The sequence below is a fragment of the Callithrix jacchus genome, chromosome 6 (genome assembly GCF_049354715.1).
Source record: "Callithrix jacchus isolate 240 chromosome 6, calJac240_pri, whole genome shotgun sequence".
Classification (NCBI taxonomy): Eukaryota; Metazoa; Chordata; class Mammalia; order Primates; family Cebidae; genus Callithrix; species Callithrix jacchus.
Window position 1 is genome coordinate 129,876,327 of NC_133507.1, and position 19,135 is coordinate 129,895,461.

A 19,135-nucleotide genomic window follows, 5' to 3' on the forward strand; every position below is an offset into this window, starting at 1 on the left:
GTACTGTCTATTGCTTTTTATACAGATGCCTTAAATTAAATTAAATTATTTCATTTTAGTAGAGACAGGATTTCACCATGTTGGACAGGCTGGTCTCGAACTCTGACCTCATGATCTGCCTGCCTCAGCCTCCCAAAGTCCTGGGATTACAGGTGTGAGCCAGTATGCCTGGCCACTTTTAATGTAGGGAAAGTCATTTTAGACATGGATGAATCAGTTAATAACTTAATTTTATCTAAGCATTTTGCAAATTAGGTCAGTAAAAGTTCACTATATAATTGCTAAAATAGTCTCTTTAATTTCTAAAGCATATTTATATTTTATTGGAAATATGATTTATATGCATTATATTCAACTAATAAACATTATATTTAATGTCTCAGTAAGTAACCCAATGTATATGTATCTCTTGAACTTTAATTGCACAAACATAAAAGCTTTGTTTGTGGAGAGTAAAAGCAAATTTCATAATAAACCTCAATATATATTTGACAAGTGTTGACCTCATAGTTCTAGAGTAGAAACCAACTGGATATGATGCATGAGAGTCAGCAGACCTACCTTATGATCATTATGCTAATTCATTGGTTATATATTCCAAATATCAGAAGGAGGTATACAATAGGATTATGCTATGCCAGAAATATTGGATGAATGTGTATGAATCCTATGAAGAAATCATTGATATTCTCAATAACATGAAGTTTCTTCGCAGTCTCACTTTCCACCTGTATGGGAAATATTCCCAAGTCTGTTTTCAGCACTTACCTGAGACCCAATCTCCAATTTCACATTCTTTCCAAAAGCCTCCAAATTCTCTCCTACCTGCCACCTGTATGTTCCAATGTTACCTGAAATGGAACATAAGGAGAGTTAAGGTTCACATCTGTCCCCTGTAATAACAGTGCCCTTTCCTGCCTTCCCACTGCTATCAACACTAGTCTTGGTCTTGGCCTCCGAGACTTGCAAAAACGTTTTTTTTTAGCCCTGTCATTCCTTTTACCTTCCAAACCGCTTAGTGACCAGGTCCTGTTAATATTTTCTTCATGGTGTCTTTCCTTCCTGTGTATTTTTTAAACTATATCCTTTTCCTCCTCAGGGTTTGCAGCCACCCTTCTTCCTCCGTGGCAAATCCGCTGTTTCAGAATCCCTCCTGTTTTGCACGTCTTCTGCTTTGCACATGTTCTTCTTTGCTTTGAATGCCCTCTTCAGCATCCTCCATTGGGTCACATGCAGATGTTCCTCACACTCAGTTGGGAGGACTCCTCTGGAAATCCTCTCACTCCACACAGGGCTTAGAGGACTTCTGTCATCTTCAAGGCTCTGGAAGTGCACTGGGAACAGGACAGGATCATTCTCCTTGAAACTCTTGTGCCTACGAGATGCTAGTTACAGTGTGTTGTTGTTATTACACTTTGTCCCCTTACAGAGCTCCCTGGTTCCTCTCCACTGCACCTGTTCTACAAGAGCAAACAGAACACTTTTTCCTACAAAAACATTTTTGTATCTCAACCATTTGGTGGCACATGAGAGGCTACCATACCATTGCAAAAGCCATGTCTTAGCCAGGCTTTGAGAGACTCCTGGTTCCCGCTCCTCCTCCTCACATTTCCATTGTTACCAACAAGGCAGTTTTCTGTCTGTTTTTGCACATTACATAGCACACCCAGCTTCTTGGTGGGCTTTTGCCATTTAGAACACTTAAAATGCCTTTTCCCTTTGTCATAGCATCTGAGAAGCTTTGCCGATTTTCTCACTCTGCTGGAAGACTTCTTTAAGTAACCTTAGCCCCAAACTAATCAGTCTCTCCCTCTGCAGCCTGTAGCTATGTTTATATTACATTATTCTGTCCACGTTGATATTTTGCTTTGTCATATAAATCTTTTTTTCTTTTTTTTGTGAGATGGAGTCTTGCTCTGTCATCCAGGCTGGAGTGCAGTGGTGCAATCTCAGCTCACTTCAACCCCGCCTCCTGGGTTCAAGCAATTCTCCTGCCTTAGCCTCCTGAGTAGCTGGGACTACTGGTGCGCACCACCAGGACTAGTTAAGTTTTGTATTTTTAGTAGAGACGAGGTTTTACCATGTTAACTAGGATGGTCTCAATTTCCTGACATTGTGATCCGGCTGCCTCGGCCTCCCATAGTGCTGGGATTACAGGCATGAGCCACTGGGCCAGGCCTATCATATAAATTCTTTAGGGCAAAACCAGTATGTTTCTGTTTTTTGTTTGTTTCTTTCTTTTATCAATATTTACTTCTTACAGTGATTTTTCTTGTCTAGAAAGTACCTAGTATAAATTGCTAACAAAATGTCTTAGCTCCCTACATCTTAAAAAATCCTTAATCAGATTTTCTTTTTCAAGGCTTCTTGTACTTAAGTGATAAAGAAACAACTAGATTGAAGTTTTCAGTGTTTTTTCCTAATTCATCTCCAAATTAAACGGTTGTTACTCTTCTTATCTAGGTGAGATTTCTCTTTCTGTGTTATTTGGTACATTCTTGGGAACATATGCCTTTGTGTGCTGAAAGACTCAACATGACCTGCTCATAGATATGCCATACTACCTGCAATGTTGACTGTCCTTTGGTTTAACAAGAATTAAAAATGTAATTTTATTGGAGAGTTATCTCTGTGGGAGAAATGAGAAAATGAATGAGGGGATGCTTAGTACATCTGTGAAGTTCTATGGAAATGCTAAAACACATTCTATAGGGGCACAGTGGAATAATAGAAAAAGTGATGAATGTGGAAACAGGAGACCTAAGCTGAAGTCATCACTGGCTGCCATGTGTCCTTCTGCAAGTCATTTAGCTTCTTTCTGAGTTGCGGTTTCTTCATCTAAATGGATACTACCACTAAAATAGGTATTTTAGTTTATGTACCTCAAAGGCTTGTTTGGGGCATAGGGATATTTTTCTTGATGCAAATATTTTGCAGAAAGCAGATTTATGAAAGAAAATTGGTAATAAGTTAAAAATATGAGGTATTGTTATAGCCAGCAAATTATGGTCATTTAATCCATGATATTGGCTAGGTAAGTCAGATGTTTTCCATGGAGGGAGTGAGATTTTCATCATTAGAATTGTTTGATTGAGGAAATATGCTGTACATATGTAGGAATGATTTAAGTATTGGGAAGAAGTTAAGAGATTCTTCACATACTAAAATTCTGTGGCATTTCTAGAGAAGACTTACAGCTGTCCTAAATTCTTGACAGAAGAATGTGTCAACTCTGAGAAAGTCATTTAATTTTAGAAAGACAAAATGGAGGTACAAAGAGCAGAAGGGGCTACTTGTCCAGTTAGCATTTGGACAGGATTAAATCCTGGTGCTAAGTGATCTAACAATCAATGAAACCAAACATCAGATGCTAGCAGCTAGATGAGATCTTCACACTGCAAGCACAGCAGTTAGATGTCAGGATGGTGTTCAGTTATTATTGCTGTGTAGCAAGCTACTCCCAAACTTAATGACTTAAAGTAAGGACAACCATTTACACAGCTCAGAAATCTAGAATTAGGGCAGGGCTTTTTTCTGTTTAAGTCAGTATCAACAGAGGCAGCTCAGCTTGGGTTAACCAACGTGGCTTACTCATAGGGCTGATGAGTTGCCACTGGTTGTTGCCTGGAACAGCAGTTAGGATTGAGACCTGACATCTTCAGTTTCCTGAACTGGGCTTCTCTGTGGGCACCTTAGACTTCCTCACAGCATGGTGGCTAAATTCCAAGCTGAAAGGAAGTCCTAGAGTCTAGAACTAGAAGCTGTCGGTTTCTTAAACACAGGGTTTATTTCCACTATATTCTATAGGTCAAGCAATCACAGAGCCCGTAATCATGGGAAGGAGACATAGACCCTCACCTTTCAATGAAAAGTGTGAGTCCAAGAGTTCTGGACTCACACTTTTAAAAACCTCTACAGTCAGAGAGTGTAAAGGAAGAACAGAGAGAAAAACATCAAATCTTAGGAGGATAAGCTTGAGTTGGGGCTGTTAGCTACTGAGAAGAAAGTTCTCATCTAATTATTTGAGAAACAAAGAACACTGGTTATTTGACAAGTAGCACAGTGTAGATTTAAGAGAGAGGAAATGGGATGGTGCCAAGCACATAATTGTCCAACTTCTTAATTTTCTTTGGGCTTTATCTTGACTAAAGGTGGGCCTTGAATTTGTTAATTTTCTTTAATCCTCATTAGGGAAACTTTAAGATTGGCTATTGCTTCCTTTCCATTATCTTCTGTAAGCCACAAATTAATTACTGAGTATTTTCATAATAGGCTTGGCATATTAATAATTATAAATTGAATGCAATAGTGTATATGAAAGTATTCTGCAAATACCTAGCTTACTGTCATTTCTATAACTCTGTACAGCTGATAAGCATTTCTTCGACATTGTCATTATCCCATTTAATTGTGACTTGGCCTTACGAAGTAAGTTGTTATTAGTAATAGCAACCTTTCTAATTAAACAGGGAGAAAGACACCTGCACACGAGCCACTGCACATTAGTTTGGAGTCAAGACAGAAAACCTCACCTTGGGGAGTACCTTTTCTCTCCAGATGTGCCCCGAGAAGGACCCGTGTTTGAATGGCCACACTTCTTGGTTGTTATCTGTCTACTTCCTGAGTTCCAGTGAGAAAGTCCTCCCTCAGGTCTGAGCTTTAGAGGCCTCAGTTCTTCAGCTTTACAAATCTATCAGTCAGGCACTTAGAGGAAAGATTGACAACCATCTGATGGAGGTGTTTCACATCTGAGTTTGATGAATGGTATTCTATCCTGGATAAACTGGAGAGATGCTATATTCAAACATTTGCAAATCCTGCTTTGATTTCTAAGCCTCTTCTATCAGAGCAGCCTTACATGGAGCGTAAGTTGTGATTTCAGAGGCATTAGCAAACTTTCATCCTCCACCTCTCTTCAAAATATCTTTCCCATTAAAAAGATGGATTCTTCTTCTTCTCCTTTTTTTTTTTTTGAGATGGAGTCTTGCTCTGTCACCCAGGCTAGAGTGCAGTGTCACAATTTTACCTCACTGCAACCTCTGCCTCCCTGGTTCAAGAAATTCTCCTGCCTCAGCCTCCGGGGTAGCTGAGATTACAGGTGCTCACCACCCTGCCTGGCTAATTTTTGTACTTTTAGTAGAGATGGGGTTTCACCATGTTGGCCAGGCTGATCTCAAACTCCTGACCTTGTGATCTGCCCAACTCGGCCTCCCAAAGTGCTGGGATTACAGGTGTGAGCCACTGTGCCCAGTCTAAAAAGATGGATTCTTTAATAAATAGTGTTGCATTAACTGGTTAGTTACTTGGAGAAATTGTTATATTACCTAAACAATTGATACTTTGAAACATTAAATGTAAAAATATGAAATGGGAGGAGACTGGGAAGATAGCACTGTAGGACCAAATCAGGATTGCAGCTCCCAGTGAATCCACAGAGGGTGAGTGGACGTCGCATTTCCATACAGATCTTTATTGCCCACAGACCAGGAGATTCCCAGGTGTAAGAGCCCCACAGGCCGCCAGTGCGGCAGTTTGGGCCGGCATGGCTGTTTGGGTTGAGGCTGCAGCACAGCGACACTCCGTACAAAATACCCTGGTTTGGCTGCCCTGTTAAATTGGCAATTGGAGATTTTGGAAGGCAGATTAGCATATTCATCTGATTAAACGGGACTTAAACAGAAAGCCAGGCCAGGAGATTCCCGGGCAGCAATGTGGTTTGAGCTGGTGCAGTGGGCACTGCATGGGAAGTCACACAGATCCCGGTGCCCTTGCAGCAGGTGACTGGAACACCTGGGAGAGAGTCAACCATTCAACTTAAAAAAAAAAAGGGCTCTGAGGCAGGGAGCCAGGTAATAAGGCTTGGTGGGTCCCACCCCCACAAAAACAAATGAAACAGCAATTGGAAACACTCGGGGTTGAGAGTTTCACGGCAAGCACAGCTGAACCCAGGACAGTGCAGCTTGGTGGCGGAGGGGCGTCCACCACTACTGAGGCACACGACCCCTACAGAGGTACTCTGCCTTTGCTGACACAGCCTGCTGTTGCCGAGGCAACCCACCATAACAGAGAGAGTCCACCACTACAGAGGCTGGCCACCATCACCACTGCAGTTCTAACCACACGCATATAAACAGGACTACAGGGAATTACATGCAGCAGCAGGGTGGAGCCCACGGCAACAGGGCAGAGCCCATGGCAGCTTATCATAGCCACTACAGGCAGACAGTGACTAGACTGCCTCTTCACTGGGCAGGAAAGTGCAACGGATAGTCATAAATAAAGCCCTAACTCTCTGGGATAGAGCACCTGAGGAAAAAAAAAGGGCTTTATGAGTTCTGCTGCAGCAGACTTAAACATACCTGCCTAGCAGCCCTGAATGAACAACGGAGCTCACAGCTCAGCACTAGAGCTCCTATAAAGTACAGACTGTCTCCTCAAGCAGCTCCCTGACCCCCACATATCCAAAGAGTCAACTCACAAAGGACTGATCAGACTGATATTTGGCGGGCATCATTCAGGGACAAAGATAGCAGAAGAATCTGGTAGCAACCCTCACAGTTTTACAGCTGCTACAGGAGTTCCCCAGGCAAGCAGGGCCTGGAGTGGACCTCAGCAGTCCTACAGCAGATGAGCCAGACTGTTAGAAAAAAAACTAAGAAACAGAAATACTTCATCATCAACAATCTGGACGTCCACTCAGAGACCTAACTGGAAAATCAGCAACCACTCAGACCACAGGTGGATAAATCCACAAAGATGGGAAGAAACCAGCGCAAAAAAGAGAAAAACACCCAAAACCAGAACACCTACCCTCTTACAAAGGACCAAAACTCCTCACCAGCAAGGGAACAAAGCTGGACAGAGAATGAGTGTGATGAAATGTTGGAAGCAGACTTCAGAAGGTGGGAAATGAGAAACTTCCATGAGATTAAAGAACACGTTCTAAATCAATGCAAAGAAACTAAGAACCTTGAAAAAAGATTTGAAAAAAGATATGAGAAAATAATAACAAGAATGGACAACTTAGAGAGGAATATGAGTGAATTGACAGAGCTGAAAAACACAACACAAGAACTTTGCGAAGCATACACAAGTTTCAACAGCCGAATTGACCAAGAAGGAAAAAGGATATCAGAAGTTGAAGATCAACTCAATGAAATAAAATGAGAAGGCAGGATTAGAGAAAAAAGTGCAAAAAGGAATGAACAAAGTCTCCAAGTAATGTGGAACTATGTGAAGAGACCTTATCTACATTTGATAGGTGTACCTGAATGTTACGAAGAGAATGAATCCAAGCTGGAAAATACTCTTCAAGATATTATCCAGGAAAATTTCCCCAACCTAGCAAGGCAGGCCAATATTCAAGTCCAGGAAATACAGAGAACACTGAAAAGATATGCAGCAAGAAGAGCAACCTCAAGGCACATAATCATCAGATTCACCAGGGTTGAAATAAAGGAGAAAATGCTAAGCACAGCCAGAGAGAAAGGTCGGGTAACCCACAAAGGGAAGCCATTCAGACTCACAGCAGATCTCTTGGCAGAAACCCTACAAGCCAGAAGAGAGTGGGGGCCAATATTCAACATCCTTAAAGAAAAGAACTTTCAACCCAGAATTTCATATGCAGCCAAACTGAGCTTCAGAAGTGAAGGAAAAATAAAATCCTTTGCAAACAAGCAAGTACTCAGAGATTTTGTCACCACCAGGCCTGCTTTACAAGAGCTCCTGAAAGAGGCACTACACTCAGAAAGGAACAACCAGTACCAGCCATTCCAAAATCACACTAAATGCTAAAGAGCATCAACATAATGAAGAATCTACAACAACTAACGGGCAAAACAGCCAGCTAGCATCAAAATGGCAGTATCAGATTCACACATAACAATATTAACCCTAAATGTAAATGGGCTAAATGCAGCAATCAAAAGACACAGACTGGAAAATTGGATAAAAATCCAAAACACATCAGTGTGCTGTATCCAAGAAACCCATCTCATATGCAAGGATACACAAAGGCTCAAGATAAAGGGATGGAGGAAGATTTACCAAGCAAATAGAGAGAAAAAAAAAAAAAAAAAAAAAAAAAAAAAAAAAAAAAGCAGGAGTTGCAATTCTTATCTCTGATAAAAATGGACTTTAAAGCAACAAAGATCAAAAGAGACAAAGAAGGATATTACATAATGGTAAAAGGATCGATACAACAAGAAGAGCTAATGATCCTAAATATATATGGACCCAATACAGGAGCACCCAGATATATAAGGCAAGTTCTTAATGACTTACAAAGAGACTTAGACTCCCACACAATAATAGTGGGAGACTTTAACACTCCACTGTCAATATTAGACAGATCAACCAGACAGAAAATTAACAAGGATATTTAGGGCTTGAACTGAGACCTGGAACAAGCAAACCTAATAAACATTTACAGAACTCTCCACCCCAAATCCACAGAATATACATTCTTCTCAGCACCACGTCACACCTACTCTAAAACTGACCACATAATTGGAAGTAAAGCACTCCTCAGCAAATGCAAAACAACTGAAATCATAACAAACAGTCTCTCAGACCATAGTGCAATCAAGTTAGAACTCAGAATTCAGAAACTAACTCATAACTGCACAGCTTCATGGAAACTGAACAACTGGCTCTTGAAGGTTGACTGGATAAACAATGAAATGAAGGCAGAAATAAAGAAGTTCTTCGAAACCAATGAGAATGAAGAAAAAACATACCAGAATCTCTGGGATACATTTAAAGTAGTCACTAGAGAAAAATATATAGCAATAAGTACCCACATGAGAAGAGTGGAGAGATCCAAAATTGACACCCTATCATCAAAATTGAAAGAGCTATAGGAGCAAGATAAAAAAAATCTCAAAACCTAGCAGAAGACGAGAAATAATGGAGATCAGAGCAGAACTGAAGGAGATAGAGACACAAATAACCCTTCAAAAAATCAATAAATCAAAAAGCTGGTTTTTTGAAAAGATCAACAAAATAGACAGACTACTAGTCGAACTGATAAAAAAGAAAAGAGAGAATAACCAAATAGATGCAATAAAAAATGATAAAGGGGAAATCACCACAGATTCCACAGAAATTCAAACCATCATCAGAGAATATTGCAAATAACTCTATGCACATAAACTAGTAAACCTGGAAGAAATGGATAAATTCCTGGAAACTCGTGTCTGCCCAAGCCTAAACCAGGAGGAAGTCGAAACTATGAATAGACCAATAACAAGGTCTGAAGTTGAGGCAGCAATTAAGAGCCTACCACACAAAAAACACCCAGGTCCAGATGGGTTCATAGCCAAATTCTACCAGACACACAAAGAGGACCTGGTACCATTCCCTCTGAAACTATTCCAAATAATCCAAAAGAGGGAATCCTTCCCAAATCATTTTATAACACCAACATCATCCTGATACCAAAACCTGGCAGAGGCTCAACAAGAAAAAAAAAAACTTCAGCCAATATCCATGATGAACACAGATGCAAAAATCTTCAATAAAATGCTAGCAAGCTGATTGCATCAGCACATCAAAACGCTTATCCATCATAATCAAGTAGAATTCATCCCAGGGATGCAAGGCTGGTTCAACATACACAAGTCTATAAACGTAATTCACCACATAAACAGAACCAAAAACAAAAACCACCTGATTATCTCAATTGATGCAGAGAAGGCCTTTGACAAAATTCAACAGCCCTTTATGCTAAAAACCCTCAATAAACTCGGTATCGATGGAACGTATCTCAAAATAATAAAAGCTATTTACGACAAACCGACAGCCAATATCACACTGAATGGGCAAAAACTGGAAGCATTCCCTTTGAAATCCGGCACTAGACAAGGAGGCCCTCTCTCACCACTCCTATTCAATATAGTACTGAAGTTCTAGCCAGAGCAATCAGGCAAGAAAAAGAAATAAAGGATATTCAAATAGGAAAGGTGGAAGCCAAATTGTCTCTATTTGCAGACGACATGATAGTCTATCTAGAAGACCCCATTGTCTCAGCCCCAAAACTCCTGAAACTGATAAGCAACTTCAGCAAAGTCTCAGGATATAAAATCAATGTGCAAAAATCACAAGCATTCCTATACACCAATAACAGACTTTAAGAGAGCCAAAACAAGAACGAACTGCCATTCACAATTTCTACAAAGAGAATAAAATAACTAGGAATACAACTTACAAGGAACGTAAGGGACCTCTTCAAGGAGAACTACAAACCACTGCTCAACGAAATCAGAGAGGACACAAACAGATGGAGAAACATTCCATGTTCATGGTTAGGAAGAATCAATATTGTGAAAATGGCCATACTACCCAAAGTAATTTACAGAATCAACGCTATCCCCATCAAGCTACCATTGACTTTCTTCACAGAACTGGAAAAAAACCACCATGAACTTCATATGGAACCAAAAGAGAGCCCGCATAGCCAAGTCAATTCTAAGCAAAAGAACACATCAGGAGGCATTACACTACCAGACTTTAAACTATACTACAAGGCTACAGTAATCAAAACAGCATGGTACTGGTACCAAAACAGAGATATAGACCAATGGAACAGTACAGAGGGATGGGAGGCAACACAACATATCTACAACCATACAATCTTTGATAAACCTGACAAAAACAAGCAATGGGGAAAGGTTTCCCTGTTTAACAAATGGTGTTGGGAAAACTGACTAGGCATGTGCAGAAAGCAGAAACTGGACCCCTTCCTGACACCTTACACTAAAATTAACTCCAGATGGATTAAAGACTTAAACATAAGACCTAACCCCATAAAAACCCTAGAACACAATCTAGGCAAAACCATTCAGGACATAGGAGTAGGCAAGGACTTCATGACTAAAACACCAAAGGCATTGGCTACAAAATAGACAAATGGGACCTAATCAAACTTCACAGCTTCTGCACGTCAAAAGAAATAGTCACTTGAGTGAATCTGCAACCAACAGAATGGGAAAAAATTTTTGCAGTTTACCCATCTGACAAGGGGCTGATATCCAGAATTTACAAAGAACTCAAACAGATATACAGGAAAAAAACAAACAAGCCCATTCAAAAATGGGCAAAGGAAAAGAACAGACACTTTACAAAAGAAGACATACATGAGGCCAACAAACATATGAAAAAATGCTCATCATCACTGGTCATTAGAGAGATGCAAATCAAAACCACATTGTGATACCATCTCACGCCAGTTAGAATGGCGATCATTAAAAAATCTGGAGACAACAGACGCTGGAGAGGATGTGGAGAAATAGAAACACTTTTACACTGATGGTGGGAGTGTAAAGCAGTTCAACCATTGTGGAAGACAGTGTGGTGATTCCTCAAGGACCTAGAAATAGAAATTCCATTTGACCCAGCAATCCCATTACTGGGTACATATCCAAAGGACTATTAATTGTTCTACTATAAGGACACATTCACACGAATGTTCATTGCAGCACTGTTTACAATAGCCAAGACCTGGAACCAACCCAAATTCCCATCGATTATAGACTGGAATGGGAAAATGTGGCACATATACACCATGGAATATTATGCAGCAATCAGAAATGATGAGTTTGTGTCATTTGTAGGGACATGGATGAATCTGGAGAACATCATTGTCAGCAAACTGACATAAGAACAGAAAATGAAATACTGCATATTCTCACTCATAGGCGGGTGATGAAAAATGAGAACACATGGACACAGGGAGGGGAGCACTACACACTGGGGTCTATTGGGAGGATTAGGGGAGAGACAGCAGGGGGGGAACTGGGGAGGGATAGCATGGGGAATAATGCCACATGTGGGTGAAGGGGAGGAAGGCAGCAAAACACACTGCCATGTGTGTACCTATGCAACTATCTTGCATGTTCTGCACATGTACCCCAAAACCTAAAATGCAATAAAAAATATGAAATGGTAGAAAAGAACTAGAAAAAAGATCTGATAAAAAGATTTTCTAATTTTTAGTATGCAATTTCTTTCTGCATAAAAGCTGAGGAAGAAACTATAAAAGAAAAGATTGATAGATTTAGATACATAAATTAAAAGAAAATAAACCTCTGCACTGATCAATATATTATAAATTAGGCCAAAAATGAAGTTGAAAAACATTTTGGTATTTATGTCAGAAAAATATTTTATATTGTAAATATAGACAGTGCTTTTCTACATAAGTAGGGAATATTCAAACTTGCCTCAGTAATTTGCCCATTCACAGGCTATGATCATAGGACTAAAAATAATAATAGTAATATTCATCATCCTCAAACAACACTGATCCTACTAGCTAATAATTATTGAGGATTTCCCTGGACTTTGTGTTTGTTACTCACTTAACTTTTCCAACAAAATTTTGAGAGAGTGCAAAGGGGTTAATGTTTATATTCCCCCAAAATAAATATGTTGAAGTTCTAGTCGTTAAAGTGATGGTATTACGAGGTAGGGCCTTTGAGAGGTGATTTGGTCACAAAAGGCTCTGAGATTAGTGCCCTTATAAAAGACACCTCAGAAAAATTCTTCATTCCTTCTGCCATGTGAGGCTGTAATGAAAAGACAGCAGTGGTCAATGAGGAAGCAGGCTTTTATCAGACACTGAATCTGCCAGCACCTTGATCTTGGACTTCCCAGCCTCCAGTTCTGTGAGAAATACATTTCTGTTGTTTATAAGCCACCCAGTTTATGGTATTTTGTTATAGCATCTGGAGCTGATTAAAGGAGGTTCTCTCATTTCTCCCATCTTACAATTGAGGAAATTAAGAAAAAGAAAGGCCAATGTGTAATTTGCTCAGGGTTATGCAGCTAGCACATGGCAGTGCCAGAATTCAAAGCCTTTCTACTCTCAAGAGGCAAGAACAAGATATTTTAAAAGGATGTAATACAATTGACCAATGAATGTCTAAAATAGTCAAACTTATGAATAAACTAAAAATTAAAACAATAATATATGTCCATCTTTGCTAAATTTTCAAGACTCTGAAAAATAATACCAACCAAGACAAGAGAGTAGGGAAACACTTCACCAAGACCATGTGTTCAATTTATAAATATTCACAATTAAATTTGAACATATATTTTTAACAAACATTTCATTAAAAATTTATTTTGAGACAATATTCAATTATTTACATAAATACATGTTCAAGGATAATCATTAGAGATTCAGTAATGACCTGAGTCTAGGAATATGCATTTTAACAAGCACAGCTCATTCTGATACCTTGATCATCATGTGACATGGTGGTCCTGCTAAAGATAAAAACAAACGGACAAATAAATAAACACCACCAAAAAACCAAAGCCAAACATTGCCAGAAATAACCAGAAAATGTCATTGGGACTGTGATTGGCTCAGGATTGAGTCTTTTTATCATCAAAATTCCATTTTTCTTTTGTAATTGGAGATGGTAAGACATGTCACCTGCCTTTCATTGATTTAAGTATTGACAAGATGTCATTTGCAGCAATTTGGCAGGTAAGTCATCTCATTGACTTTGCATAAAGGTTTTTTTTTAGTTATTAGCTTGTAAAAATAATGCTAATTAATTATTCCTAATTTACCCATGATATAAGCAATTATATATTTTATGGCCAGAGACACAAATATCTTGATATCACAGCAATTTGTGTATTTTTTCACTTTACCTAACATTTTTCATTTATTACAGTCTAATATCCTCAAGGGTTTCAATACTTTCAGTCTGCAGTCTGTGGATTTGTACCTGTTTGTATGAATGGACCACGTGAATAGCATATGTTTAGCAAAAATTGGTTTTATCTTATTTGATTGAATGTATAGCAGTAGTCTTAAATAGCAGTAGTCTTGGGTACCCATTTTGCTGTAATGCAGAGTTTCTCAACGGTGGTACTACTGACATTTTGGGCCAGATAGTCTCTGATTTAAGGGGCTGTCCTATGAATTGTGGGATGTTTAGCAGCATCCATAGCCCATTCCCACCACCTGCCAATAGCATGTGTGACATATCAGAACTGTGACACAACCAAAAATGTTCTCAGACATTGCCAGACTTCTAAAGTGGAGCATGAAATTTCTCTTGGCCCAGAACCCATGCCATTATGCACAGTGAATTATTCTCAATTTTTGGGAGGTAGAACAATGAAATAAAAAAATGCATAGAAAAGTGTTCCTGGTTTTGTGAGTCCTAAGGAACTGATAAAAATTTGTTGTAATATTATTGCATAAATAGAATAGATGACTAGCAGTGCCACAGTGATGGAATATCTGGACCTTGGACAAATACTGAGTGTTTATTTCCTTATCTATTAATATGGATAACAATAGCACTTATCTCACAGAGTTAAAGATTAGTTAATTTCATGGAAAGTACTTAGAATAGTAACTGAATGTAGTAGCACTTAAAAAATGTTATATAGCAGTATTATTACCATTACCATTATTTTCTTGCTTGAATAATGTAATGTGTACTGATTCTTAATCAAGTAATCAAATTGAAGATTTTAGATAATAGTGACTATAGAGGGTTCTATTTTGAAAAAGAGTTTCAACCCTCCCTCCCAAAAAGAACAGAAAAAAAAAAACTCAAAACAAAAACCGTAAATTAGTGATGGAATCAGTGGAAAATAAGTGTTATTTGTCAAAAAGCATATGAGAGTGTTTATAATACATATACATGATATAAATAACACTATCGAAATAGAGATAGGAGTGAACATTTTCAGACATGTAGAAATAGAAATATGTCACTCCTTTAAATGTTTTAGAGCTGACTGGCAATCAATAATCTATATGTTTTATAAGCAAACCTAGTTTTCATTTTGGCAGCAAATGAAGCCATTCTGTGAGGAATCTCAGATCATTGTGAATTATTGTGCTTCATCTGTGGGAATTGCCTCTTCCCAACAGTATCAGGTCCTGGGAGACTCAATGTCTGAAGCAGTCCCAGGCATCCTGATAATTATGCTTCTAAGGAAAATATAGGAACAGGCTTTGTCCCAAATGAAGGTGTTTACACACCTACACACTAAGTGTTAAAGAATATTGGGCAGGGCATGGTCGCTCACGCCTGTAATCCCAACACTTTGGGAAGCTGAGGTGGGCGGATCGCCTGAGGTCAAGAGTTCGAGACCAGACTGGCCAACATGGTGAATGGTGAAACCTAGTCTCTACTAAAAATACAAAAAATAAAATAAAATAAAATAAAATTAGCTGGGGGCGGTGGCGCTGTGCCTGTAGTCTCAGCTACACGGGGAGGCTGAGGTAGGAGAATCGCTTGAACCCAGGAGATGGAGGTTGTAGTGAATGAAGATGGTGCCACTGCACTCCAGCCTGGGTGAGAGATTCCATCTCAAATATATATATATATATGTAAAATATACATATAATATATATAAGTATAATTATAATTATATATATATAATATATAAGTATTATTATAATGATTAGGAGAAAATGAATCAGAACATTTAGAGGGCTTTACGACTGTCCAGCGAGCAGCCCAGACGCACGGCCCGCCTGGCCTTGGGAGCCTTTAGCTACACTGCCGCTCTCCCCGGGGCCGATGGTCAGCGCATGCAGGACCGGAGGGAACCGCTGGACCATTTCGCGAAGACCCAGGCGTCCCTAGAGAGAGAGGGCCCTGGAACCCGGGACGGAGTGGAGGGAAGCGGAAGCAATGCGAGTAGGGGGTGGCGGCAGCAGCGCCGTGGGATCCTTGGCACCCCTTCCCATGGCCTGCGGGACTCAGTGACTCCGAGGAGGAGCGCGAACGCAGCCGCGCGGGGCGCAACCGGATCCGCCTGGCGCGGGAGCCGCCCCCTTCCAGCCGCAGGCGGTGCGCGGCTGCGAGTCAAGTACAGGACTTGGGCCAGTCTCCCCGGAAGACAGGACCAACCTCGAGCCGCGGCGCAGCAGGAACCGGGCGCTCCGACGAGACCCCAAGCACCCTCGGCCGGTGGCCCGGGCCCGACCACCCCAGCTGCGCGTCGTTCCTGGCCGCAAGTTTGCCCCGCGCCAGCCAAGTTGGCGACTTGGAAGCTTCTCCCGGGCTCTGGAGGAGGGTCCCTGCTTCTCGCTACAGCAGTTCCGGGCATGGCCGGGCTGGGGGCGTCGCTCCACGTCTGGGGTTGGCTGATGCTCAGCAGCTGCCTCCTGGCCAGAGCCCAGGTAAGAGCCAGTGCCCCGCGACACCTGCTTCGCGGATCCTCGGGCGAAGTAGGCTTTAGCGAGCGGAGGCCGGGTGCGCGCCAGAGCTCGTTCATGTTCACTCGTCCATACACGCCCGGCAAGCACCGAGGCGCACCCGGCAGGTCCAGGCAGGCATTTAGCGGAGCTTCAAAGGTCTGCTTTAGTGGTGTGATGTCCTGGGCCGGCACTGTTCGGACCAGCATCATGGCATCCGCAAAGTAAGGGGTTATTTCCGAACAGCGGAGCCGAGGATCAGGAGTGTGAGGCTGGGAAGGTGAAGGAAGTTTTCTTACTCTTAAACTCCGTGGTCTCCATCTAATTAATTGAAATGACTTTTGACTGTTGGTAATTTACTATCGCTTTTGAGAGTTTAAACTTCTAGGATCGATTGTGATCACTGTCTGAAAGAATAATTGGCTGTCTGTGATACAGAATCACATACCATTCACGTTAGGAGATACAATAAAAATATCAACATACAGCTCATTTGTTAATGTTAAGAAGAGGTGGCTGTCACTTTTGTACTGCTAGTATCATTTAGAGATTTTCTGGGCGATCTTTCATAATAAAGCCTCTTTAATGTGCAAGGCACCATTCATACACACATTTTTTTTTTTTTTGAGTCAAATCAAATGCAGGGTTTCCAGTCAGCTTTTCAGATGAGCTAGAGAGATGCGTGTAGTGTTGGATGTTATGCAGTTCAAGAGCCCGGTGAATTTAAGGAAAATCAAGGTTTTTCTCTCTAGTTCGGTAGGGGGTGCACCTAGACGGTCAAATGAAGGCCCAATAAAAAATTCTTTCACAGTGAGAATTTAAAGCAATGATTTACGTATGGATGCCATCTAAACTTAATACTGTGTTCTCAGCTTTCAGATGACTAGTTTAAATTTCAATTATTCTGTAAGTGCAGCTTTAAAAACCTGTCATAGTCATAACCAGAGACATTCAAACTTAAAGGGGATTTCTACCGTAGGTGCTATGCTAACAGAGGGCTTTACTTAATATGACCAAGATGCTTCATGTAGATTTATTTTGTTAATAAATAAAGTTTGTTAATAAACTAAACAATTTCTGTGTCATACATTGACTAATAAAATTAGCAATGGATGCCTGAAAGTAGGGTACACTTAAACCTGAAAAAATTCATCAAGTTACTAGAGGAATATGAATGCATGGAAAATATTCGGTGATAAATTTCCATGACCATTGTAGAACTCTGGTAATCTCTACTGTATTTCCTGCATGTCTAACTTGTAAGATATTTAGATAATATGCTTAAAAATGGCATCTTGTTGTATATAAGAGGCAACTGAACTCTAACCATTTATTTTTTTAGTGTTCTAGATTATTCTTTATAAGGAAATGGGGAGGTATTATTTAGTACAATAATAAAAAAAAAAGGCTTGGTGTGGTGGCTCATGCCTATAATCCCAGACCTTTGGGAGGAGGGAGGATCTCTTGAGCCCAGGAGTTCGAGGCTGCTCTGGGCTACGATCATGCCACTGCACTCCAGCCTGGTAACAAAGTGAGACCCTGTCTCTAAATAAGAGAGAGAGGGAGAGGGAGAGAGAGAGAGAGGGGGAGAGAGAGAGAGAGAGAGAGAGAGAGAGAGAGAGAGAGAGAGAGAGAAAGAGAGAGAAAAGAAAGAAATCACCATGGGATTGTGGGCAGAATATTTTCTTTTGCTTTCAACAAAACAATCAGGACACCAAATACTTTTATTATAACTTTAAACCAGGGTTTCCCAACTTTGGCATGATTGACATTTTGGGCCATATATAATAACTCTGTTTTGGTGGGGGTGGGGTATTGTCTTGTATACCTCAGGGTATTTAGTGCCATCCCTGTCTCTTCTATCTACTAGATGCCAGTAGTACCCCTCCCCCTGAGACCACGAAAAATGTCTCTGGATTTTGCTATATGTACTTTGGAAGGCAAAACCACTCCTGGTTGAGAATCATTGCTTTACACAGATTTCCATTTATAGCTATAGATTTTGAATTGCATAAAATGACAGTTTGTGGTATTATATTACATTTGCCAAATTTTTGACATTTTAAACAAAATCTGGAGGTTACATTCAAGTGATTTACATTGATAAACTGACACATTTTCTGACCTTCAGTTTCTTCATCTTCAAAAGAATCATATTGATCCAAGATTCTTTTAATTCTATAATTCTTGGCTTATTACTTCAGGTTACAGTCATTCTCTACTCTGAAATTCCATTAGTTAGCCTGGAGTATAATAGAGACTAAATACATCCTGGGTATTATTTACGTCAAATATCAGTTGCTGATATTATTAGCTTAAGTATGAGAGACAAGGTATTTATGAAGAATGAGTCTGGCTTTATTAAGTTTTTTAGTGTACCTAGTTAATGATGAATATATTCCTAGTTAACATAGATATTTGAAAAATTATTCTATATTGATAGAGAACAAAAGGGAACTCATCCAAGTAGAGTGAACTTATGTAGAGTAAATGTGTACTATTCAATAAACACTGGTTCACACCACAAAGTAGATGATATGGACTAGTGCTTATCAATTGTTTTAAGGATCTCTGTGGTTTTTCTTTGGCAAATAGATACTTTTGTCTCAATGCACAGTTCAAAACTCATGCGTTCATACATCATTACAGAGCCCAGCAATGCATTTTCTATAGTCAGATTATCACATGGTAATGAGGACCTTTATATAAACATGTTCAGTGTTTTCTTTACTGTGTTAGTGGATCCTCCTGGTAACAGACTTTGAGAGGGAATTGGGGTGCAAGAGGTTTATTAGGGGAGGAGGTAATGCTTGTCAAAGATGAAAGGGAGAGGGAGAAGAATTGGACAGGGAAACAGACTAGCAAGCAAATCTGACAAAGTTTTGTCCAACTCAGTGGAGAATCCTGGGGGAAAGGTTACCTGTTAGAGGAGTCCCATGCTGTAAAAAAATG

At 40.1% G+C, this 19,135-nt stretch overlaps 1 protein-coding gene across 2 annotated transcripts in view; it reads left to right on the forward strand.

Annotated features, from left to right (window-relative positions):
- The first annotated feature begins 15,829 nt into the window (after positions 1 to 15,829).
- The window catches only part of PTH2R (parathyroid hormone 2 receptor), a 105,239-nt gene continuing 101,933 nt past the window's right edge, over positions 15,830 to 19,135 (forward strand). For both annotated transcript variants that reach the window (XM_035305514.3, XM_035305515.3), the window contains exon 1: positions 15,830 to 16,168. In XM_035305514.3, coding sequence (XP_035161405.1) covers positions 16,094 to 16,168 — 75 coding nt within the window. In that variant the 5' untranslated portion in view covers positions 15,830 to 16,093. The remainder of the gene's footprint in view (positions 16,169 to 19,135) is intronic.